Genomic DNA, 25,804 nt, shown 5'->3' on the forward strand with positions numbered 1-25,804 from the left:
ATATACACTGTGCACTTTTTATGCGGTCATTGAGCTAAGCCCTTAATGGGAGTTGATTTAATTTTTAAAATCGTAATAAGTGCTGTACGTAATACCCATGTGTATTATCCTTATTTTACAGATAATGAGGCCCAGAGAGTTAACTGACATGCCCAAGGAAACAGAACTAGTAGGTCATGGAGCCAGGATGCAAAACTGTAAGGTGCTTAACTAGGTTGTGCTTTGAAACTGTATCTGATATATAATTTTTTCAGCCTTGAAATAATGGAAGAAGCTGCAGAGGAATTAAAAATAACTGCATAAGGGAAATGCTTGCCAAAATATTCAGTTGTTAATAACCCAAAGTGAAGAGCTCTTTCAAATTTATTCAAGAAAACACAAACACACAGAAGCTATGCACAGACATGTGAAATTATGCTGATATATGTTCTGGAACTTGGAAATGACCTCTTCCTCTAAGAATGAAGCCAATTAAAATTGTTGCATGAATGTATGATTCAGCCATTCATGTGTAACAGATCAGGACCCTGTGGGGGCCTTTTGGGATAGACCCCTCCCCCATATACTCTGCTATAGCTCCTGTTGGAAGTACCCAGATAATAGTATCTCATGCATGTTTCCTGAGTTTTTCATTTGGTAAAAACCACAAGTGGAAGAAATTAACTACTTGATGATCATGAGCCCCAGCCCCCAGACCTTCTGGCACCTAAGGATTGATAATGTTAGATTAACCACCCAGTTACCTCAACATCAACCAATCAGAGTTGTGCAGTAGCTGATCACATACCCTGGGACGCCCCTCCCTCACCTTGCTTTTAAAACTGCTTTGGTGAAACTCTTCAGAGAGTTCAGGGGTTTTTTTTTTTTGAGCATGAGCAACCAGTTCTCCTGGCATGGCCTTGCGATAAACCTTTCTCTGCTCCAAGCTCCAACATTTGCGTTTGTTTGGCCTCACTGTGTGTCGGGCACACAAACTTGCGCTCGATAACGATGGAAGTTACCTGGGCCAATAAATGACCTGTATATCTTATAAGACATCCAAATCCAGTCAAGAAGGAGGATATAGTCTTTGGAAGCTGTGATTTACAAACAAAGAAAATGTAATTGTGTTGCAGAAAGAAGTTGGTCTACAGAATCAAGAAGAAAACCAAGGGAAAGCAATCAGGTAGTGTTTTTCCAGCGCTGTTGTTATAGAACAGCACGTTCCGGGTGTCCCACGCACAGTTCATATTCCTTCCTCTTCAAGGTAACAATGTACTGGGTCAGCAGCACCCCAGCCACCAGGGCGCACACACTGGCGCTTGCTACCGCGCTCACCCTCGCCATGGCCGCTTGGTCCATGGACGGGGCCTCCTGCGCCTCCGGATCAAGAGAAGAGGTCGCTGGGTGGCTCGGGCCTCGGATGCTCCGCCCCAGAGACCAACCCAGACGCCCCGCCCCGCGCCGCCCGAGCCCCGCCTCCTAGGAAAGCCCCACCCACGAGCGGCGGGAACTGAGAAAGGAGTGGGAGGGGCATGGCTTGCGTCCCCGCCGGGGAGCGGGAGGTGGGTCTTCCTCAGAACCCGCGTCTAAGGAACTGTATAAGAACAGAAAAGGGGAGTCGAATTAATTCTCTCTCTCTGCTAATGAAGACCGGGCAGTAGTTCATTCTAGCTCCGCCCAGTAGAAATCTGATTCCAAACATCACTCAGAAAAAATTCCTCCGCCTTCCTCTCTCCTGACACTCAGGACTACAACCCCCAGAAGGCATCGGGGCTCAGCTATCTGACTTGCGCAGTAGCGTTCGTTGTAAAGTGCTATGACAACAGGGCGGAGATGGCTTGGAGTTAGGCTTGAGTGGGTAGGTGTCCCTTCCGCCGCTGCTGTCCTTTTTCTGCTATATCCCACTCACTGCCTCCTTCATCATTTCCTCCTCTTTGTGAGCAGCAGGTCTTACCGCTGTTCTTTCCTGCCTGATATCTGTCACGGGATTGATGCCGTTTTTCCTGCTTGTCTCTGAGGGTGACAGAGAGGGGATGCAGGAGAGCTACTTGGTGGGATCGCTCCAGCTCCGTGGAGCTGGTGGTGCCAGCTGGTGAGGCGCTGTCTTTGCCTGGGACGTGAAACAAGTTGGATCAGGAGAACGAGAGGGAGAAGTAAGGGTTGCTTTTTCCTGCACCGTCCGTTCTTGCTCGTCGTTCCAGCCCTGGAATCCTGGCAGACGTTCTTAAAGGGAAATCGGTGGAAGGAGAGTTCGAAGAAAGGTGGGGCAGGACCCACCTGACTCGGCATCAGGTAAGAAAGTATGTCTAGAATTAAACATCGGGTGCATGAATGCCCTTTCAGTGTTTTATTTTTTAGTCAGATTGATTCTCTGATGCCATATAATTTGGGGGATATAGAGTGATAGGTTTCTTATGAAGGATGCTTGCATTCAAAACAAAACAAAACGAAACTGCCAGAACAATGTGTGTGTGTGATCCTGTGAACATTTTTGAGAAAGGGTGATAAGAATTTTTAGAGATTCCTTTCAGGAATGTCACGTGGTGCACAAGCGTTTTCCTCCTGTGACACTTCAACAGGTCTTGTGAGCAAATGGTCAAAGCAGTTCCCATCCTATGACTGAAGTAGGATGCATGTACTAATACCCCCTAATTCCTTCTTGCAATAGGATTATTGCTTCTCCTTCTCCCTTTACCTTGCAGACCACAGCAGTTTCGATGAGCTGAGGTGACATTATTAGCATCTTCCTTTCCCAATCAGTTCCTGCAATCGACTCCAGTTTCCTGGAGTTTTTTTGTTTGATTGTGTTTTTTGTTTTTTTTTTTTTTTTTACTAAACATGCCAATTAAAAAAAATAAATTTATTTATTTATTTATTTTTGGCTGCGTTGGGCCTTCGTTGCTGCACACAGGCTTTCTCTAGGTTGTGGTGAGTGGGGGCTACTCTTCGTTGCGGTGCGCAGGTTTCTCATTGTGGTGGCTTCTCTTGTTGTGGGGGACAGGCTCTAGGCACACGGGTTTCAGCAGTTGTGGCACGTGGGCTCTAGAGCGCAGGCTCAGTAGTTGTGGCGCAGGGGCTTAGTTGTTCCGCGGCATGTGGGATCTTCCCGGCCCAGGGATCGAACCCGTGTCCTCTGCATTGGCAGGTGGATTCTCAACCACTGCGCCACCAGGGAAGTCCCTCCATTTTGATTTTTAAATGCACTCTTTTCTTTAATGGTTAAAGCAGGTGTACAATGCATGTTTGAGCAGATGTACAATGCACGTTTGACAGGCCGTGAGACAGGCTGTTCTAGTTAGCATAAAGTTTACATTAAATCATATATAAGCCAGAATGACTTCCCCATACCTCATTATGTGAACATTTCTTCCATCAAGTGTTTTTACAATGGAAGTTTTGGATTTTGTCAAATGCTTTTTCTGACTCTGTTGACATGATTAGGTGGTTTTTGATTTTTATTTTATTGCTTTGGTATATTTCCTTAATTAATTTTGGGTGTTAAACTAACATTGTATTCCTGGGGTAAATTGCACTTGGCCATGGTGTATAATTCCTTTAATATATTGCTTGATTCACTTTGCTAGTGTTGTGTTGAGGATTTTTACATACATATTTGTAAGAGATATTGGTCGGTAGTTTTCTTTTCTTGTATTTGTCTAATTTTGGTATCAATGTACACTAGCTTCATAGAATGAGTTGGGAAGTGATCCCTCCTCTTTTATTTTTTGGAGAGGTTAGTGAACAATTGATGTTAATTAAAAAAAAATATTTGGTAGAATTTACCATCTGAGCCTAGTCTTTTCTTTTTTTCTTTTTATTTGAGCCTAGTCTTTTTTTGTGTGTGCGGATAGTTTTTTGATTACTAATTCAATCTCTTTACTTGTTATAGGTTTATTTAGATTTTCAGTTTCTTCTGTAGTCAGCAACAGATAGTTGGGAGCAGGACAAATAATGCTGATGTCCTGCCCTTCCTGGGAAAGTAGTTCTCTGATTGGGAGCTGTGGGGAGAGGGTTCTTGGCTGTACTACTCTGGAGTGCAGTTTCCATCTTGCTGAGCTAGGAGTATGGAGAGGAGTGAGTTGTAGTTTAAATACTACAAACTCTTACTGTTCTTACTGAGTTTTAGATTTTTAATGTTTCTTTATTTGTTGTATGCTCTTAGGACAATTTCCAGAGACTCGAAATGGTTGTTTTAAAAAATAATTTTCAGTTTCACTGGGAAGTGGGCCAGTGGAGCTTCTCACATGTCACGCTGAAAAGTGGAATTCTCTGAAACCTTAAATTGCTTAACATATGGTTATGGGAGAAATATCTATATTATCAAAAGATTTCATCAGAGTTCCATTAGATATCAAGGTGCTCCAGTGTCTGTAAGACTTATATTTAAGAGCAAGTATAAAAGTGATTATATATAAGCTTATTAGGAACACAACTGCTGTGTGCGAAGAGAAATTTTTTGTAGGTGTGTTTTATTTGTTCAAGCCAAAGGATTAAGCTTTTTTTTTTTTCTCAGATAAACAGGGATATCCAGCAACCTTAAATTGTTCAGACTTGCTATCAAATCCATCTTTGAAGCCAAAGTGGAAAAGAACTCCCCTTTGAAACCTTTTGCCTTGTATCTTACGCTGTCATTTAAAAATACATCAATTTTTAGAAAAGGAAATTAATGATGTACAAATTGCACAAATGAGGGTTTGTGGTTTCTTAATTTCTTGGGAGTGGGCAGTGCACCTTCCTCTGCTTCTGCCTTTGAAATTGGAGAGAGAGGCACTGGGAAACATACTACTGACCATCAGCCCAAATTGTTGGTTTTCCTATCGTTCACTAATTTTTCAAAGATGTAAGACGTTATTCAATAACTTATTGTCCACCATGGTAAATGTTAACACCTGGGTCATGGGGGAACCAGTATGCAGAATTTTGGCATAATGGAATTTATGCAGTTCTGCTATGTATTAGCTTATGTTTTGCCCTGGTATGAAAGTAAGTTGGTCTGAAATGAAGCAGCTGTGGTCTTGTGAGGAAGAGCGATTTGTTGGACCTAGGTTTGAAATTAGCAACCCCTCCCCCAACCTTTTAAAAATTAAAACAAAGCGAAACCAAAAAAAAATCCCTCTACTGACCCATGCTTTTTCAGTGTTTTGGATATTAAATTGCAGGCAGTGACAGCCTAATAATACAAGGGTCTAGAGTAGGGACAGGGTATGCAGAAGCAAGTTTCTGCCATTAGCTGTGTACTTTAGGGGAGTCATTATAATCTACAGAATGAGAAGACCAGCTGATTGATGGGTACCTTCTAGCTGTTGAAGCTCTTGATTTTAAAAGTGAGTCTTTTTTTCAAACTTTGGAAAGGTTACTAACTGGTGACAGAGGTCACAGGAAAAAGGAAGAGAAGTAGAGCATTGCTATAAGAAAACATCCACTTAGACTATCAGGTATCTGTGCAATTAGTGCTTTTCAAATTTTAAGGTGCATGTGAATCACTTGGGGATCTTGTTTGGGGTGGGGTTGAGATTCTGCATTTCTCACAAGCTCTTGGGTGATGCTGACCTGCTGGTCCAGGTACTACACTTTGGGTAGCAAGGAGCTGAACAATCTAGGAAAGGAGGGCTTTCAGAAGCTAATGAAGTGGTAGGTGACTAAGGAGAAATTGATAGAGCAGGAGAAACAGGAAGGAAATAAATGTTGCCAGTGGTATTTTGTTACTAGGAATAGATATTAAATTTTATGATAGAAGTCCATGAGAAATTAGTGCTTGATGTAGAACAGTTCCATTTACACACCATGTTGGAGAGTTAGTTTTTCATATTGGAGTGTTTTTCCCCCCATTATTCTAGCAAGCTGAAAAAATTTGTTCAGTAACAAAGGTTTTTAAGGCCATTTTCACATAATAGCTATTTTCATCTGATGCAGTCATGTGTGTTTATATTCAAACTACAGATACATGCACTTTTTCCCTTTCCTGATTATGCTTTTTATCCTTTTGAGTAATCATAGCTATGATGATGACTATATGATGACTATAGCACTGTGAGTCCTCCTAGTGAATCATTGAATGGTATTGAATTTGGGTAGTAGTCTGCCCTGTGCTGCAAGAGAATGACGTATCTTCATTGCGGCAGTCCAATGGTATGGTGTATTTTAATTTTCCAATGTATCTCGAGTACATAATGAGAATATATGGTATTTATTAAGTACTGTTACTTCCCTCTCAAATTAAAAAAGTCCAATAAAAGTATAATAGGAGTGTTTATTACATTTTTGAATACTTGCTGTGAGATTGGAAGTTTAGTCATCTGGCAATTTGTATGGTTACATAGTGCCATTATTAATAACAGCTGATGCAGATGTTTTTCAGAAACTCTCCCACATGTTAAAACTCATAATAAGTTTATTTACCTGCTATGTATTTTTCCTTCACTTTCATCAACACCTTGCCTTTACCTGACTACTTTCCTTTTCAGCATAAAGAGAGGGCCTTAGATGGAGTTTTCTTTCTTTTTTCCCCCTGTTGTTTGTTTAAAGATGGAGTTTTCTTTTTTTCCCCCATTGTTTGTTTTTTAAACTTGTCATTTTATTTTATTTTTATTTTTTTTGCTGTATACGGGCCTCTCACTGTTGTGGCCTCTCCCGTTGCGGAGCACAGGCTCCGGACGTGCAGGCTCCACGGCCATGGCTCACGGGCCCAGCCGCTCCGCGGCATGTGGGATCTTCCCGGACCGGGGCACGAACCCGTTTCCCCTGCATCGGCAGGCGGACTCTCAACCACTGCGCCACCAGGGAAGCCCCTGCTGCAGTCTTTTTAACGACCAAACTGAAGGGAAATTAGGTGTTATGCCTAGGAATTATGTGCTAACTAATTCTGGTAGAATTTGAATCTTGATCCTCCAAAGAATATGTTTGTTACTTTGTACAGTTGTCTACTAAATGTCCCAGAAGAGAGAATTGACCCAACATAAATGTACAATTTCTCAGCTTGACTTTCTGATGGCATTGCAAAATATCTGATTAATGTTTCCACTCACTTGGATTTGTGGTTTCACATATATCCACAAAATACAAAAAATTAGAGTTTAATACAATGTTTTTTCTCAAAGTTGTCTAACTTTAGTTTGCTATGTATGCCTTAAGAGTTAATTAATTCAGAACAACAACAACAAAAAAGAGTTAATTATTTCATAAATCATGGTGTGAAGTGGATTTTTTTTTGTGAAGTGGATTTTTATTATAAATAAATGCTTTCTTTTTAGAGCGAACGAAAATGTCTTTATTTAAAGCCCGTGATTGGTGGTCTACTGTTCTGGGAGAAAAAGAAGAATTTGATCAAGGCTGTTTGTGTTTGGCTGATGTTGACAATACTGGAAATGGACAAGGTAAACAACTTATGACCAAGCATCTTGGAGCAAAGCATTTTATAGGGGTGGAATAAAAATGACTTCTTTTTTTTAATGTGTACTTTATAGAACTTAGGTGAACTGTCATGACTGTGCCCTAGTTTTTAAGGTAGTTTTCCTTATAAGTAATATTTAAGTAGCAGGCTGATAAATGTAGTTATTACTTATGTTTTGTTGTTTGTGTTTTTCTGGTTTGTGTTGATTCTGTCATATTATTTGCTGGAACTCAGAAACATATTATAAGGCATCATTTAATTTGTTTTTATTTGTTGCAAAATCAGGTTTCATAGGGTAGAGCTGGTAAAATATTTTGAATTTTGAAAATTTTTCTTTTGTAGAAGCTGCAAGAAAAATTATATTCTTTTAAAAGAGAATTTGAAAGCCATTTACCAGAATGGAGAAATTATGTTAGCTCTATTTGTTTGTAGAAAACAATTGTTAAATCATTGCTTTCATTTTTATATTTTGAAACTAGAAACAATATTCTATTTTATTCTTATATTATTTGCTCCTCTTTGCATCTTCATATAAGTGGTCTTTAAAACATTTTAGTTCTGTATTATTGCTACTTGAAATTAATATTTGGTTTCAGTGATTTATAGTCATGAACTTTTTTTTTGTAATTCAGATAGTCACTGGCCTCTTAAAAAGAAAACTTATTATAATAATTTTTCTTGTGTTCATTGTATATAAACATTGTCCCCTTACATTTTTCTTTATTCTATTTATCTTGCCTATAATTAAAACAGTAGAATTTGGGGGATAAAGTGAAAGGAGAAAATTATATTGGCAAAGAAGAGTGGGAGGCACTAAACTGTTCTGAGCACCTACTAAACTGTTTCTAAGGAAAATCTGGGCCCTGCCCTCCTACTGATAGGAGAGGCGAAGGTCTTCTATTCATAAGGTGTCCTGAGCTGTTTTTCAAAGATTATCAACCCTGCCTCCTGCCCAACTGTTCGTTAAAATTTATGATTCCCCTATAATTTGGTAGCACAGAAGAGTCATACCACAAAAATACCTGCCAGAGAGAAACAATTTCAAACCCACCTCTGCCCAAACTATTTAAAGCTCAACTTGGTTGGAAACTGTACTTACTGATTATCTGAATAACATAGTGTTCACTCATCATTTCTATTAGAGCTCCTCACTGGGGTGCCACCAGTGGGTTACCAATATGCTGAGATGTTTCATCCCCCCTATTTACATCCAGCTGTGAGCAGCTTCCTCTGTTTTCCCAAGCATGCTATACAAAAATCATTCTCTGTGTGTGTATGTTCCACATAGAAAAAAACCACTGATCATTATTTCTCAAAGCCTGGACAACCTACATCATAATGTTCTGGGGTGATTATTATATATGAAGATTTTCTATCCCAGATGTACAAGATCTTCTAAGATCATATTCTCTGGGGGGTAGATGGATTGGACGGGGGCTTAGGTATCTGCATTTTGACAAGCTCCAAAGTTGAATGGTGGCACACTAAAGTTTAAGAATTATTACTGTTGATCTTATGGAGTGCAAGTTTAGTGAGAGCAGCTTCGGACATGCTCTGTTTGAAACAGAAGTGTCTGGTAGGCAGAATCGAGGTAGAGATTTGGGAGTGAGCAGTACGCTGGTTGTATTTGAAGCCCTGGGAATGGGTGCAAATACACTGAGAGAGAAGATGGAACAAGAGGGAAGGAACCTTAGGACCATAACCTGGAAAATGTGAGCATTAAGGGAGGAGCTTTGGGACAGGTAGTCAGTAATAGATTCTGAGAAGGGCAGGCAGAGAGGCAGGAGAACCAGTTGTGCTGATACCTGAGAGGCAAGATTTAGTGACGTGAAGACTGATTTTTAAATTTCCATATTGTTTTGCAGCAAGTGGTTTGTTAGTATCCTTGGTGAGGGTGGATGAATGGACACAATGGTAACAAAATCTAGATTCGCAGAGAGTGAAGGAGTTAGAGGTGGGGAAAACTGAGTGTTTATGGCCCTTTAAAGGAAGAGCTGTGAAGGGAAGAAGGGAGAATGATGACTGGGGACAGTGTAGGGTAAAAAGAAATGGGAAAAATTCAGTGTGTAGCATAGAGGATATAATTGATAAAGCAGGGATCCAGAGAAGACAGTTGGAGGTGGGATCAAGTATGCAGATGGAAGGGTTAACTTTAAACAGGTTTGAGAATTTTTTTCACTGTGATAGAAGGTAAGAAGGTAAGAATGGACATAGATAAAGAGAAGTTTGCAGGTCAGTTTGGGAAGTTGAGACAATAATGCCAGTTGATCCCTACTTTCTCTGAAGTGATCCGAGAGTGAAAGGATAGTATTAGGCATCTTGAAATTGCTTTAGGTGAAGCTTACTTGATTCATAGAAGAAGGATTCCTCATTAATCTTGAGAGAATCTGAATGGTTCAGCTTAGATTACATGCTAACATATAACCTGGAGGGAGTGTTTATTACAAGAATCAGAGTTAAAAACACATTATATAAGGCAGACTAAAAAATAGTTCTTATATTTATCTTTTAGCTTCTCAGCATTTATACCTTACATGGGGCAATTCTCCCTTGTACAACTGAACATACACATATTCTTACCCATCTGCCACGGGAGATAAGTGCATGCACCTGCTGCTTCAGAGGCTCTTTCAGGGAGCTCTGGCTCTTCAAATCTAGGATCTCTAGGTGTTACACCTTTCGTTTGTCATTCGGTCATGATCATGTTCCAATATTCTGCTTCCTCTAGAATAATTGGTACATACAATCCGTGTTCACAACCTAATATATAATAGTTAAGGAAAAGAAGAAGAGAAGGAAAAACTTAAAAGTTAAGATGAAGAAGCAGGAAAAATTGTATGGCAACTTGAAGAAGTCATGTTGGGAGCTACATCCTTTTGTTTTGCAACTGGTCACCTGGCTGTAGTCTAGGCCTCTTTATTCCTGGGGGATCTAGAACACTGATGCTTGCCTAAAGAGGATTATAGTAATTCCATTTACTACTGATCCAGACAGTACAGGAAGGGCCCATGGGGATCCCTGGGTTTCACTCATATTTCTTTCAGCCCCATTCAGCCTTTATGAGATGGTGAGGTAGTCCTGGTTCCTGCAGATTGGATTGTGGGTGTACATGTAAAGGTATACTGCTGCTCCTGTCAGGTGAAAGCCAATCATTTCTGTTGGTCTCTGTGCATTGGAAAGGAGAAAATGCATTACTAAGCTTTAGAACTGTACTCAAGCAGATGGGATGTATTAGTTGGCTCCAAGAAAAAATAATTTGTGGAATAACAGAAGAATTCAGAGTTACCATTTAAGTTATACTGATCAACTCTATAAGACCTATTAATTAGACTTTGATATCTGCAAACCTGGTTATTAAACAGGACTTTGATAGGAATGATCACATATTACAAAGTTAAGTGTTTTGGAATTAAATTTTGGAAACCACCCCAAATCAGGCTTAGGAGTGGTATTGATTTTGATTTTCTCCCTGTTGGAGAGATGGAGTTCCACTGGCTTCCATATAGTCCTTTCAATATAATATCCCTCACTCTGCATGTTAGAGAACCAAGTGGATACTCTACCGTTTTCTATGGAAATACATTTCCTTTAAGCTCTCAGATGCTGGGTGAGAAATCATAGGTTGGCTTTGCTTTCCCACTGAGTGAACTGAGTTAGGAAGTTCATTTATCATGGGATCTCCATAATTGGCAACAATAGTATCTTCCTGGGCTTCCAGAATTAGCAGTAATTTAGAGCCAATATTCAAGTGTTCTCATAAAGGTTGGGTATATACCTTTCCTCAGTACACTTGGATAAATGACTACTGGTCCAATAGGGAAGAATCATATTAGGCATGGGTGGTGTTACAGCAGTCTATACATAACCTTGTCTTTGTTCAAGTGACTCAGTCTATAAATTGACTTAAGTATGGGGATCAGTGCTATGCCATGACTGTCTAATATGGTGGCTTGAGTTAGTCCTCTTTTCCATAGACCTGGATTACTTTTGGCTTTAGACTTCAGAAAAGGCCTTAATTTGATAAACACACTATAGTACATTGTTACAATTAAATACTACTCAATAATAAAAAGAAATGAATCACTGAGATAAAGGGCCTTAATGCATTGCCTGTTTGTTCCATCCCTGGGGATCCCATATTAATTAATTATAGCTTGTAATCTGTGATAGTTAGACTGTTACCTGAGCTCTGGTTACTATAATAGTCCCGCTGTCTATTTTAATAATCATACATACACATTTTAATTCTAGGGGTTAAATTGTCACCACGTGGACTTGGCCATCCTGGTTTCCTCTTACCCCTGAGGATAGGGCTTTGTTGAAGTTGAGTCCCATTCTTTCTGATCAATGTCTTTACTTTTATGCAAGAAACCTGGAGAGACTGAACTCATTTGTCACTGCAATTTAAAACCTATAGAGTTAATCCCTGAACTAGATTCTTAGGGGTTAAGCCCCCTGCTAAAAGAGGTAGGAAATTCTGCAGACTCCCAAAGACCCTGAGTTTTATTCTTTACCCTGAGATGAGAAATTTGAGATTTAAACCTATCATTCTCTTACTTTAAATTATCCAGTGCCCTTAGAAAAAGCCATCTTATGTATGGTTTGGCATTCCTCCTTCCTGTTCATTTGGCAGCAGCTGTTCAGTTCACTAGGGTGTCACCTGCAATGGGCACAGTGTTCCAGATGCTTGGAGGTGTTAATTTGTTTAACTGTTCTGTCACTGTGTACAATGCTATTTAACCCCACCTAGAATATGAACAGGAGTTTTAATGCTTTGTGCCCCAACTTAGCTCAACAACCAATTTCCAAATATCCCTGCAGGAATTGGTGTCTGTAGTTTATTCACTGGTGCTAATCTGTATATCAATTAACATCTTATTTTATTTTTTTGCCACAAAGTGACAGGAAAAAATTATGATAAATGCAAATAAAAGAGAGATTGGAATGAGAGTGACATAGCTCTCCTGAATGCAGGAAGAGTTCATTTGGCCAAGCCTTAGTCAGAGACAGGAACCAGTATGTTTCCAGAGACCTTGTAGACCTCTGAGGCTGCCATCAGATCATAGCACCAGATTCATTTCTTTTTTTTAATTGAAGTATAGTTGATTTACAATGTTGTGTTAATTTCTGCTGTACAGCAAAGTGATTCAGCTATATATATATATATATATGTATGTATGTGTGTGTATATATATATATACATTCTTTTTCATATTCTTTTCCATTATGGTTTATCACAGGGTATTGAATGCTGTTCCCTGTGCTATAGAGTAGGACCTTGTTGTTTATCCATTCTATATATAATAGTTTGCATCTGCTAGTCCTAAACTCCCAATTCACCCCTCCCCCATTCCTCCTCCCCCTTGGCAACCACAAGTCTGTTTGTTTTGTAAATAAGTTCATTTGCGTCACATTTTATATTCCACATATCAGTGATATCATATGGTATTTGTCTTCACTTAGTATGATAATCTCTAGGTCCATCCATGTTGCTGCAGATGGCATTAATCCATTCTTTATTATGGCTAAGTAGTAGTCCATTGTATATATGTACCACATCTTCTTTATCCATTCATCTGTTGATGAACATTTAGGTTGTTTCCATGTCTTGGGTATTTTGAATAGTAGCACCAGATTCTTAATGACATGTGTGTCTCTATTCAGGATTGAAATTCCTAGGATAGTGCCTCTCTCATAGGGTTATTATGAGGATTTAATGAGTTAGTATATATAAGCTACTTAGACCATTGCCTGGCACCTAATAAACTCTCAATAAATGTGTAGAACTCCTTCTTTTAAGCTGATAGAAAAAAAGTCAATGTATTCTACTAATCCAGGGATTTCAAACAACCCAAAGTATTAGTTTCCTAGGAATGCCATAACAAAGTACCACAAATTGGCTGGCATAAAACAACAAATTTATTCTGTCACAGTTCTGGAGACTAGAAGTCCAAATCAAGGTGTTGGCAGGACTATGCTACCTCTGAAGCCTCTAGGATCCTTTTTTGCCTCTTTCAGTTTCTGATAGCGCCAGGCATTCTTTGGCTTGTAGATGTATCACTCCAATCTCTGCCTCTGTTGTCACATGATCATCTTCTCCTTGCTTGTCTCTATGTCTTCACGTGGCATTCTCCTCTCCCCACTCCTGTCTCTGTTTTCTCTTCTTATAAGGATACTAATTGAGTCCTATCACTTACCTAATTGAGTGTGACCTCATCGTAACTTGATTACATCTGCAAAGACCCTGTTTCCAAATAAAGTCACAGGTACTGGGGGTTAGGACTTCAACATATATCTTTTTGGGGGACACAATTCAACCCATAATACCTATCCTACCATTTCCTCCTTTTGTACCCAAGGCTAGAAATTGTAAATCAGAGCACTCTGTCTAATGAGGCGTCAGTGTTTTTACACTGAGTTAATATGGTGTTTTCAACAGCCAAAACCAGGTGTAGAGTTGACACTCTATGGCGAAATCAGCTTACAACCTGATAATGGTCCTTTGTTAAAAGGGCATGCTTTGACTGTGTTAAATTATGGCTATGACCCCAAATCAAGGCTTAAGAAAAATGTAATATGTTAGTACATTTGAATATTGGTGAGGTAAAGCTATTTTTGAAAAGCTATGTGTTATTAAGATAAGTTCACTTTAATTACATATTCTATTGGCAGATTGGTTTTTGTATATGAAGCAAAACTGGATTCTTTTAATTTTTAGATTTCTCTTTTAGACACTGGAAATTTTATTTCTAAAAAATTTTTGTTGCTAATGTTTTTTTCTTTATATATCTTTAAAAAAATCTCTTTACAGATAAAGTAATTGTGGGTAGCTTTATGGGATACCTAAGGATCTTTGATCCTCATCCTGTAAAAACAGGAGATGGAGCTCAAGCTGAAGATTTGCTTCTAGAAGTGCATCTACGAGATCCAATACTGCAAGTGGAAGTAGGAAAGTTTGTTTCGTAAGTATAGCCCACCAATTCTGGTGTTTTATCTTAATCCTTGGAGTATGTCAATCCTTTACTATGTCACTTTTGTGGATGCTTCAAAAAAAAAAAAAGACTATGAATTAAATATATTTCCTGTATATTATCACCTAAGTGGTCCTCATGTACTGAACATTTTAAAATTTGGAAACCTGTACATTTAAGATAGAATAATTTAGGACTTTTTTATAGCAACAGACCTAAGATGCCTGATGTGTCAGAAGCTTAAAGGAAAAGAGATAAGCTTTTGAAAAATAACCAAAGAAATAGAAAGTATTCACCACTTAAAGCACTAATTGTCCAGTTTTGTTTTTTTTTTTTTGCGGCATGTGGGCCTCTCACTGTTGTGGCCTCTCCCGTTGCGGAGCACAGGCTCCGGATGCGCAGGCTCAGCAGCCATGGCTCACGGGCCTAGCCGCTCCGCGGCATGTGGGATCTTCCCGGACCGAGGCACGAACCCGTGTCCCCTGCATTGGCAGGCGGACTCTCAACCACTGCGCCACCAGGGAAGCCCCCAATTGTCCAGTTTTAAACAACTGTTTGTTTAAAAAAATTAGACATCATAGCAGTTATGTGATTTGGTGCATAACCTTGAAGCTTTGAAACAAATTACTTATTTGGGGTAGAGAGGTCCTTAGTTTCTTAAAGGAAGACAGCTCACCTCACAAAGTAAGTCTTTGGTTCAAATTACGTTATTTTTAAACCTAATTTATTTTAGAACACCGTTTATTATTTTGCATTTTGTGTAATACGCCTGCTTTTTATTTACTGATGATATTGCTGATTTTATCTTATTTTCATACATGAATTTTCTTAAAATTAAGCCTTTATTTCTTAATCATTTATAAAAGTATCTATTGTGAAGTGTTATGTAGACAGAGGTGGCCTTGTTTTCCCGTACCTTCTCTTTTTGAGCGCCCTTTTGCTGTCTTAAGTCTGGGAGTGCCCTGAGCTCTGGATTTTGGCTCACTCCAGTTGCACATCGTGATTTATTGGCCCCAGGTTCCACTTGTTCAGGGCCCTGACTCCTACTAGAAAAACCTGAAAGACTGCTCCTGAGCATTAACCCTCTTCTGGTAACACGATTCATTCGGATGGGAAGCTGCTTCGTGGATGCTATAGGCCGGGACATGAGACGGGACTTTTATGCCCTGTGACAGGCTGGATCAGGATTTTATGGTTGACGTGGCTGGTGAATATCTACTCCATCTAAAAGCTGATGATGATTAGGTGCCCACTGTGTACCTAGCACATATTAAACATGATGGATTTGTAAAGTAAGGAGACAAAAGAATTCTTGCCTCTAAAACGCATTTTTACCTTTTCATTTTTTAAAAAAGTGGAATGCTGTCACAGTCATTCTACACAGCAGTGTGGCTTTCACCTATGCGATCACTTGTTGGAAGGGAGGAGGTGAACATTAATGATACTGTACTAGTATTAATTGACTAGTACTATCTCATTAATCTTATCTGTAAGATGTGATCTGCGTTTAGAGATAAGGAAACTGGCTACAGCTCAGAGCTTTAGGTTACACAGCCAGCATTCAGGCCCAGGTCTGTCTGACTCCATTCTTTACTGTCTTTCCATGACATCATGTCCTTTTCCTGTGCATGATGGAAAAATTGTTTTGAGTATTACAGAGTACATATAAAAATCTTTGAAGGCGGTCTTGATTATGTGATAGTTGTGTATATTTTCATTTTCTGGTAGTAGAGTGAGTTGGTGAGTATATATTCACTGTAACAATGTTTTGCAGGTATTATCTAATATAATTCTTGTTTTATAAATGAGAAACTCACACTCTGAAATATTAAATGATCACAGAAATATCAAAGTGCCGAGACAAGATCCCAATCCAGGACTTCAGACTTCAATTATAGTTCTTTCAGTTTAGAACAGCGTCTGCATCAGAGGTCGAACATCTGAGGCCTGCTTGCAGATTAGTTTTAAATTTAAAAGAATTGCCAACATTTAGGAACGAGAAATTTTCACATAAAATCCCTGCATTCTGGCTTTTCTTGAAAAAGAATGTGGAGATCTGGCCACAAGCCCAGAGCTGAGTAGTCGTTGCCTCCTTTAGTCTGGCCCTAGTCTCCAATTGATCACAGCCATTTACACCCTTTATTCACTTATATCTTCTGACTTGACCCTTGAAGACTTTGAATTTGGGATTTCTAGATTGTGCCTTGTCTCTGGAAACCACTTGATAGGGGCTGGGAAGTGTAGTGGTGACAGTGGCTGTTTATTTCTATTTGAGATTTAGACCAAACTGAAATATTTTCAATACCTTTAGTATAATTTCAGACCTCCATGTGATATATGCCTTTTGCCAATGATGATTAGCATTCTGTAGTGCTTTATACTTTACAAGGTGCTTTCACATGATTTTTATTTCATTTAATTTAAACCTCTTATTTTCCAAAAGGGGAAATAGGCTTAGAGAGTGTAAGTGACTTGCTCAAGCCAGGACCAGAGCATGGGTCTCCCCCTCCGCACACACCCTGTGGCTTGCGGGATCTTAGTTCCCTAACCAGGGATCGTACCCGCACCCACTGCAATGGAAACACGAAGTCTTAACCACTGAACTGCCAGGGAAGTCCCACGTGGATCTCCTTATTGTGGGAGAGCACTCCTGAAGGCGCCTCCGATATGACTTTTGCTGGGAGACTCCCTTGGTTTCAGTGTGAAGGCAGCTCCTTGAGGCAGAGTCCTTGGGCCTCTGGTATTGCCAAACTGGTTGCTTGTTGTTCAATTTATTTTTCAGCTTTGAATGCTATCTACTGAATTATTTAGTTCACTCATGATAGGTTATGGTTAAAGTCTTGTTTTAAAATCATTTTGTCATTTTTTGGGTTACATCTGAAACTAGTATTTAAACTTTTAAAACTTTCCCTGTTTTTCAGAGGTACTGAAATGCTTCATTTGGCTGTGTTGCATTCTAGAAAACTGTGTGTCTACTCTGTCTCAGGTAAGAAACATTTTTTTCTAATGTAGAATTTGTACTAAAATCTGGACTTCTTAATATTATGTAAGAATAGTTTATATTGACTCAGTTGAAGGTTTTCTTATCTTGGTTAGCATTTTCCCATTGTTCATTTATTCTTTCAGGTACAAAGACTATTACATTTTCTTGGTCTGCTATTTCCATGCATACTTAAATTTCTATCACTGTAGAGGGTTCCTTGGAATCTCCTTCATCTGAGGAATTGTGTGCAGCATTGCCTATGACTAATAGAGGCCAATTCTGGGTACTTAGGACACTTGAGTCTTAAGAAATGTTCAACAGCAACAGCAAAATTCATTATATGCTGAGTCATGGTGGTTTAAAGTACATTTTCTTTGGTGAACCTCAAGTATTTCTCTTTACAGTTCCAATTTCTTGGCTTTTGGCTGTCTTTACTCAACCAGACCTTAAGGCATTTATTTGAGACTTAATTAGGTTTCATTCCCTGACATGGTACTGTGGGTACAAGTATGAAAGTTAATTGCATTTTGGTTTCAGCATTTTGGCCCTTATTAAATATGAAAAGGTAACTTACAAATTTTGTTTCAGTTATTAGATAAATTTTAGTCCAAGTTGATAGTTATTTTTATGACGTGCAATATGGGGGAATCTTTTAATGGATACAATAAAGCTGAGTGTCTGTGGACCTATTGCTTATACAAAAGATACTCTCTTTCGGAATTTGCTGTAAATATTAGCTTCTAGGATTTGGATTTCTCACACTCATTTTCTTGATTTGGGCTTTCTTTGTATTTTGCTTTCAATTTGAGTCATGATTCATATTTACTGTCTGGATATTTCTTTTTTAAAAATAATTTATTTTATTTTTGGCTGCTTTGGGTCTTTGTTGCTGTGCGTGGGCTTTCTCTAGTTGTGGTGAGCGGGGTCTGCTCTTTGTTGCGGTGCGCGGATTCCCATTGTGGTGACTTCTCTTGTTGCGGAGCACAGGCTGTATGCAGGGGTTTCAGTAGTTGTGGCACGTGGGCTCAGTAGTTGTGGCTCGTGGGCTCTAGCGCGCAGGCTCAGTAGTTGTGGCACACGGGCTTAGTTGCTCTGCAGCATGTGGGATCCTCCCCGATCAGGGCTCGAACCCGTGTCCCCTGCATTGGCAGGCGGATTCCCAACCACTGCACCACCAGGGAAGTTCCAGAGCTGGGTATTCTTAGGCCATCTCATTTTGGGGCAAAGATCTATTAGATTTTGAAGGCAGCCTTGATATATGGTGTGTGGTAGGCATACTTGTTGAATGAGTAAATGAACTTATTTCTAGGTAATGCTGAGGCAATTGGTAGTGGCTATTTGTTACTCTCTGTATGTTATTTCCTTCTTTTCCTTCTCTGTTACCACTATCATTCTCTTTTCCATTTCCATTCTATTTATATCAGAGGCCTGGTAAAGTACCTCTTACTGTCATTGCTAAATACTCTTATTGGTTTCATGGTAAAAGATGTTGTTCCTCCTAGCGGTAGGGCAGATATTTAGTGTTCCAGAGTAAATGGAGAAGGTATGATATAGGCTACTTTATTGCAGGCATCTAGTTGTTCCTCTGTTTTCCATCATAAGCCTGTTAACTTGGAGTGATATTTTATTAACAGGTATGGAGGAGGAGAACTTGCCCACAGTAACTCTTGAATACTGCTTGGCGTACTGGTCCCTTCTAGAGGCTCCATGGGGGCTCTAAGAGGGCAGGAGAGGGACACATCCTAAAATCTAGAAACTAGGTTAGACTCTTGGCCTTCCCTGGTCCCGTTTGAATGATGGCTCAGAAAGCCAGAAGTCTCTAGAGTTCCACTGGGGTGTAGGGCATAGACTAGGGATGAAATGTGTGTTTATCAAAAAAGGCTAGTGAAAGAAACTGGCATGTTTGGTCACAACTTGTTTATGGGACATTGGTATCGTCCTTCAACTTAGTGTTGAAAATGAAAGTTATTTGTCACGGGAATGGCAATTTTATTGCTCTTTTCTATTCATTTACAAGCTTTGTATTCTCTGGGGATGAGGAGTTGTCCAAACTACATTCCCTTACACTCCACCTCATTTTCCTTCTCTGTCTCTCATTTCTTCAGCTTCCTATGATATTCGTAGCCTGACAATTTGTATATTTTTCCTGGCTTGGCTTAAATTGAGAAGCAGAGAAGTTAATGTTTTTGTTCTCTTGAATATGTTTCTTGAGGTACCAGACTGAACTTTTACCTAGCTTTTACTATAACAGGGGAAGCATAAACACTTTCTAGTTTAAGTGAAACCACTGGTGTCAGCAGATGAAAAGTGTTAGCTGAACTTGACATCCTTAACCCCGACTGCCCCCTCCCCAAATGCTTTTTGTTTTCTTTTATGAGCTAATGTGCTCCTAAAAAATATTTGAGGCAAATTAGAGGAGACCTCCTGGATATAGCAAACAACTCTTAATAATCAGAGGCTAGTGTGCTGACTTTTTTTTTTCGGGGGGTGATATATCATTAAATGCAGGCTTAATATAGAGAAACAGCAGGGTCTTGCTGACCTGAACTTAGCCCATCTTATCATACTCTGGTAAAGGAAAAGCATCACATGGCATCTCAGATTCCTTCCTGATGGGCCTGAGTTTCTGAGTAAGTGGTTACAGATGTGTGAGCTTAAGCCATACTGATTATGTTCTTTTAAATATTCTTTTCCAAAAATTTTGTACTTACTAAGCATTTGACATATTTATAGAATTTTAATATTTGCCGTGAGAGGGCAAAAAGATGTCTCTTTACTTTTGACAGGGTTATATAATCTAATTTGGTTATTTAATACAATGAACCTTTTAACTTACTCTGTAATGACTTTTATTTCATTTAACATCATTAGATTTCTCAGCAGTTATGTAAAATTACACCAAAACCTGTTTTCAAGGTGACCTTTGATTGTCCAGAGAATTATTTTGTTTAAATTACATCTTGTTTAAATAAGACCATCAGCATAAATGTTCTAATATCCATTTACTTTCTAATTGATGAAACTTTATATTAACTTTAGCTATATATAGACTATTATTATAGATATACATTTACTGTATTCAGTCTGTATATTCAAGGACAAAATCTTAGTAAATAATTTTAATCTTATGCCATCAATGCTTCTCTAGAAAACAAGTGATCAGAATTTTTAGATTTTCAGGTACTACCTTTATTCCAAGTTAGTATTGAAGGAAGATAAATTGTCTTTTGTTCTCCATAGGTGCACTATTATATTTTAAAGTGCTATCACCTGAAATTTAAAAACTTACCAATGCATTTGCAGCTTTTTCAAGACATAAATTCTAATGTCATTTCATGGAAGTGTGTTTAAATATTGACTGCTGACCCTTGTGTTCACTGACCTTTTGGCTAGCAGGCATGCGTAAGTGCATTCCTTACTCGGAGGGGTCCATCTGGTTTTAGGTGCAGAATGAAATTTGGAATTTCAGTAGGGACAAACCAAAAGTTTCTTGGATATTTTTTTTTTTCTGGTTTCTTAGAGGCTAGAACTGTCCTTAGGTCAATACTGTGAGTTATGTTTTTAGAGTTTTTGTTTTTTGATTTCGCCCGTGTGGCTGGTATGGTTGTGATTACCACCAGTTTCTCTGGACCTTACTGATTTTACTACCATTTAGTTTCCAGAAAGCTTTCATCTCCTATCAGGGTTAGCTGGCAAATTTGAGTCTTTCTCTTTGTTTTTTTACTCTATTGGTATGTTAGCATTTTGGTTGTTAGCATTTTCAGGGGCATAGATCAGAGTAGAAGTGGTTGTCCTCCAAGAAATCCTTGCCTGTTAGTTTTTCTCTTTCAACCCTCCACCTTCCAAATGAGGAAGAGAAAGCCAGGGAGAGAAAGGTAGAGGTGAAAATAACATATATATATTATACTGAAGTATAGTTTATTTACAATGTTGTGTTAATTTCTGCTGTACAGCAAAGTGATTCTTATCCATATTTATATATATACACACATGTTCTTTTTTATATTCTTTTCCATTATGGTTTATCACAGGATATTGAATATAGTTCCCTGTGCTATGCAGTAGGACCTTGTTTTTTATCCATTCCGTATATAATAGTTTGCATCTGCTAACCCCAAACTCCCAATTCATCCCTCCCCAGGAAATAACATATTTTTGATGCTGCTTTTTTTTTTTTTAATTTTGGAAATTGTCATTGGCTTACTAGGTTCCCTGAAAGTTGTTAAATGATGGACAACCAGGTACCAGTATATATAGTGATGGCTCTGAAGACCTAGTTTGAATACTGTGTCCTTTATCAGCTATGTGATTTTTGGGGAAATTTGTTGAATTTTTTTTTAAAGTTAAGGTGCCTCAGTTGTAAAGTGGAAGTAGAAGTACTTCTGTTCTTACAACCTCCGTGTACATTGGTGAATCCTTCTGGACAAAAAACAAACAAATAAATGCACATGTGTAAATATGTATATACATACATACATACAAACATATATTTAGATTTTTTAAAAATAAATTTATTTATTTATTATTATTATTTTTATTTTTGGCTGTTTTGGGACTTTGTTACTGTGTGCAGGCTTTCTTCAGTAGTTGTGGCACATGGGCTCAGTAGTTGTGGCTTGTGGGCTCTAGAGCACAGGCTCAGTAGTTGTGGCACACAGGCTTCGTTGCTACGCGGCATGTGGGATCTTCCCAGGCCAGGGCTCGAACCTGTGTTCCTTGCATTGGCAGGCAGATTCTTAACCACTGTGCCACCAGGGAAGCCCCTATATTTAGATTGTTTTAATCATCTAATATTATCCAGTTTGGGACTATTTCATTTGCTTTGTGATATTTTAAGTTTTTCTTTTAACTTTTGCATTTTTGAACAAATGACAAAGATGCTTCTTAATGGAAAATGTTACATTTGGAATCATTTTTCTTTCTAACACCTCTTTTAATCATAATGTTCTTGCCTGATCACTAGGATATAGCTCTAACTGTATATACTCTAGAAAGCCTAACAACTAGAGAGTAAAATGCGGATAAAGAATCTTTTCTCGTTTGGAATGAACTACAAAGTGATTGTAGCACATATGATCTATTAAATGCAGGGAAAGTATTTTTCTTTGTTTTGAAGGAGATTCTTCTTGGCAGACTTCAAAGAAAACATATTGTCCTATTTACTTGCTGAGAGAAGCTTTAGATCTCTCTATTAAATTAGAACATAATGTATTAGGGGCTTGAATATTTTGAGAGTTGGGACAGAAAATTGAATTGCTTGAAAGTGTGGGGAATTTTTTTCTTAGACACTTTGATTCATGTCTTTGGTCTATCGTTATAAATGCAGGGAACTTAACCTCATTTATTTCAGAACTGAAATTGGAGGATTTTGTTGTTATTTAAATAATTACACTTTACTTAGACATAATGGACATAGATAACAATGTCACCCAGGGTAGTATTTCATCTATTGGTATAATCTAGCTGAGACTTAAATTGTTTTAACTGTGCTGGCATTGTGTGTCATCAGTATGCTAATTGTTCATAATACATATGTTTTAGTGCTTTGCCATTTTAAATTTCACTGAAATTGAATTACTTGGAATTGGTAAGAGGATGAGAAGATATTAATATTTTTTAATGTAAACAAATACAAAGCAGTCTTTTTATTTATTTCTTTTTAGGAAGCTTGGGTAATGTGGAACATGGGACCCAATATCAGATCAAATTGATGTATGAACATAATCTTCAGAGAACAGCCTGCAATATGACTTATGGATCATTTGGTGGTGTAAAAGGTAATTTGCATTTAATCATGAGTGTGCTATTGTAAGGACCAGAATATTTGGCCATATAAAAATGGAGAATTTTGTGGTATGAATCTTAGAGTTAAACATATTTTATTGAAACCTTTATGTTCAAATACTTGGGCAAAGTAATAAGAAAAGAAAACTTTAAACACTGAATGAGTTTGATTTTCATATAACCAGCACTTTTATGTGGTCTACAGAGACATTTCTGAAACTGTCTTTTCTTTCCATTTTGTCTTTTATACATGAGCTGACTGAAATTGAGCTTTTCTGTGGTGGAACTGTGCGCCTGCCTCTCTCAGTGGAAGAAGGGGTTGATCTCTTCATTGATGGGGGTCCCGGCTCTACTTAGGCAGGGTATAGGCAGGGTGAAGCTGTAGACCCGTCTCCACCTAATCCACCTCCAGGGCCACTGTACAGGGTTGTGCGGATTGTTTCTAAACCAGGGCACCTGGACCAGGGGCGTGTGGAGACTGAAGTGCAGACCTGATCCTGCTCATCAAGCCATGTTCTCTGGCCTGGAATAAACATCCCCAGAGGAAGGGTGCCTTTCCTAAATTTCACAAAGGCATTACCTTTACGAAGTACTGGCCCGGTGAGGCTGGGTTTCTCCCACCCTGGTGGTATCTCTTTCTAATTAGCACAAGGTCTACCACCCTAGTTCCAGAGTTTCTGAGTTACCAAGGCTTGGTGCTTGCTTGTGTTTACTGTTGCTTGTGGTGTGAGAGAATAATTTACAATCCAACTCCTCTCGCTTCACTGTGACAGGACGATAGAGGAGCTGCTGGTGTTGAAATAAGGATAGGAAGCCAGGTGTCGACACCTGTGTGATTGTGTGTGTGTGTGTATGTGTGTGTGGCACCTGATGAACAAGTAACTAGGGATTTTATAATATAGCTTTGGGCTCAAGTTTTTATGAGTTTATTGTTTAACTGTTGTGTTAATAAAAAGTAGGCTACCTATGTTAGATTTTGCTTTAGTGACACAAAAAATGTATTTTGGAAGCATCCTTCATTCATGTGAACTCACTCTTTTCGTATATAGAGGTAAAGGCAAGAATATTTTGGGTGGTAATGTACAAATAAATGTTTTGTGTAATTAAAGTGATATGAGACAAAACACTTGGCTGGATTGCAGTATTGCTTACCTTGAGTAACAGGAATGTTTGGATTATTTGAAGAATATGGGAGATGTCTAGAGTTAGATGAAGAGAGGAGAGAAAAAGCTAAAATTTGATGAGAGGCTAACTTCTGTGAGGTGTCCCCTCCCAACTTCAGCTGTTAGAACTGATTTCCACTGTTCTTTAAAAAAATGTCTGATATGATCGGGGGACCTAGGTCTCCCCTGTTTAATTAACTATTTTCAGTGTTCTTTCCCCTACTAAATCCCCCAAAGAAAAATGGCTAAATTCTATACATCTGGAGTAAAAAAGGTTATTATATGAGGAAAAAGTGCTTTGGCTAAATGAAAGTAAGTTTTTATTTTTTGGTACCATCAAGACATTTATTTATTTTAAAAATTTTTTATTTTTTTTATTTTTGGCTGTGTTGGGTCTTTGTTGCTGTGCGCAGGCTTTCTCTTGTTGCGGCGAGCGGGGGCCACTCTTTGCCACGGTACTCAGGCTTTTCATTGCAGTGGCCTCTCCTGCTGTGGAGCACGGGCTCTAGGCATGCGGGCTTCAGCAGTTGTGGCTCGCGGGCTCAGTAGCTGTGGCGCACGGGCTTAGTTGCTCCGAGGCATGTGGGATCTTCCCGGACCAGGGCTCGATCCTCTGTCCCCTGCATTAGCAGGCAGATTCCCAACCACTGTGCCACCAGGGAAGCCCTATTTTTAACAAGACAATTCGTTAGATCACATGTCAAATGTTATCTTACATTGATTGCACTGTACTTTTAGTTTTATTACCAGATCAAGTTAACCCAATTAAAATAAAGTTTTAAATAAATTAAATAAAAAAGAAATTCCTTGCTTTTGTGTGATATTTTTGCTATATTCAGTAATGGACTTTCAAAGTAATTAGAGTTGCTACTAGTTTTGAAAAGAATAGGTAACTTTGTACTTGTATATCTTCTCTTAGTTCTTAAATTATGCCTTACATTTAAAAAGTACCTTTTGAAAAAGCAAGAGGCTATTATAACGTATCTTACTTTCCTATGGTTAAGCAGGATATTTCCCAATTTGAAACAGAGAGGTATACGAGTAGCAGACGCAATTATTCTGTTTCATGGGTTTGAGACACTTGCATAATATCACTGAGGTATCTAAAAGGAAACATGAAAAAGTAATGGGGTGGTAAGGTAGTAAAAATTAGCCTTTTGGGGGGATTGGCACGGGGAATGGGGAGTTACTGCTAATGGTTACAAGGTTTCTTTTTGGGATGATGAAAATGAACTCAAATTAGATTACGGTGATAGTTGCACAGCTCTATAAATACACTGAAAACTACTGAGTTGTACTTTTAAGGCGTGGTAAGTAAATTATATCTTAATTGTAATACTGTTAAAAAATTATCCATGGGATAAAACTTGCTGCTAGAGAGGTGATAGTGCAGTCTGTACATCCTACATGGCTTGTGGCCATGTAAAATTTTACAGTACTCTTATAAAGCAGGTTGGCTGTTAAGAACTGTGAAAATGTTCCTGAATGCTGATATGTGGTTTACAGGAATGTATATTAGGAAGTGATCCAA

The 25,804-nt window shown here is 38.6% G+C and overlaps 1 protein-coding gene across 5 annotated transcripts in view; it reads left to right on the forward strand.

The window, feature by feature from the left end:
* The first annotated feature begins 1,587 nt into the window (after nt 1-1,587).
* Nucleotides 1,588-25,804, forward strand: part of BBS9 (Bardet-Biedl syndrome 9) — a 449,627-nt gene continuing 425,410 nt past the window's right edge. For 3 of the 5 annotated variants that reach the window (XR_003795236.1, XM_029233592.1, XM_029233593.1), the window contains exons 1-5: nt 1,588-2,274; nt 7,233-7,355; nt 14,184-14,334; nt 17,265-17,329; nt 22,990-23,103. Coding sequence is in view for 4 of the 5 variants with exons in the window: in XM_029233592.1 (XP_029089425.1) it covers nt 7,244-7,355; nt 14,184-14,334; nt 17,265-17,329; nt 22,990-23,103 (442 nt within the window). In the remaining variant the exon portion in view is untranslated. The remainder of the gene's footprint in view (nt 2,275-7,232; nt 7,356-14,183; nt 14,335-17,264; nt 17,330-22,989; nt 23,104-25,804) is intronic. The other 2 variants (XM_029233591.1, XM_029233589.1) reach the window with 2 other exon arrangements.

The sequence above is a fragment of the Monodon monoceros genome, unplaced genomic scaffold (genome assembly GCF_005190385.1).
Source record: "Monodon monoceros isolate NGI ecotype Baffin Bay Population unplaced genomic scaffold, NGI_Narwhal_1 Super_Scaffold_2, whole genome shotgun sequence".
Classification (NCBI taxonomy): domain Eukaryota; kingdom Metazoa; phylum Chordata; class Mammalia; order Artiodactyla; family Monodontidae; genus Monodon; species Monodon monoceros.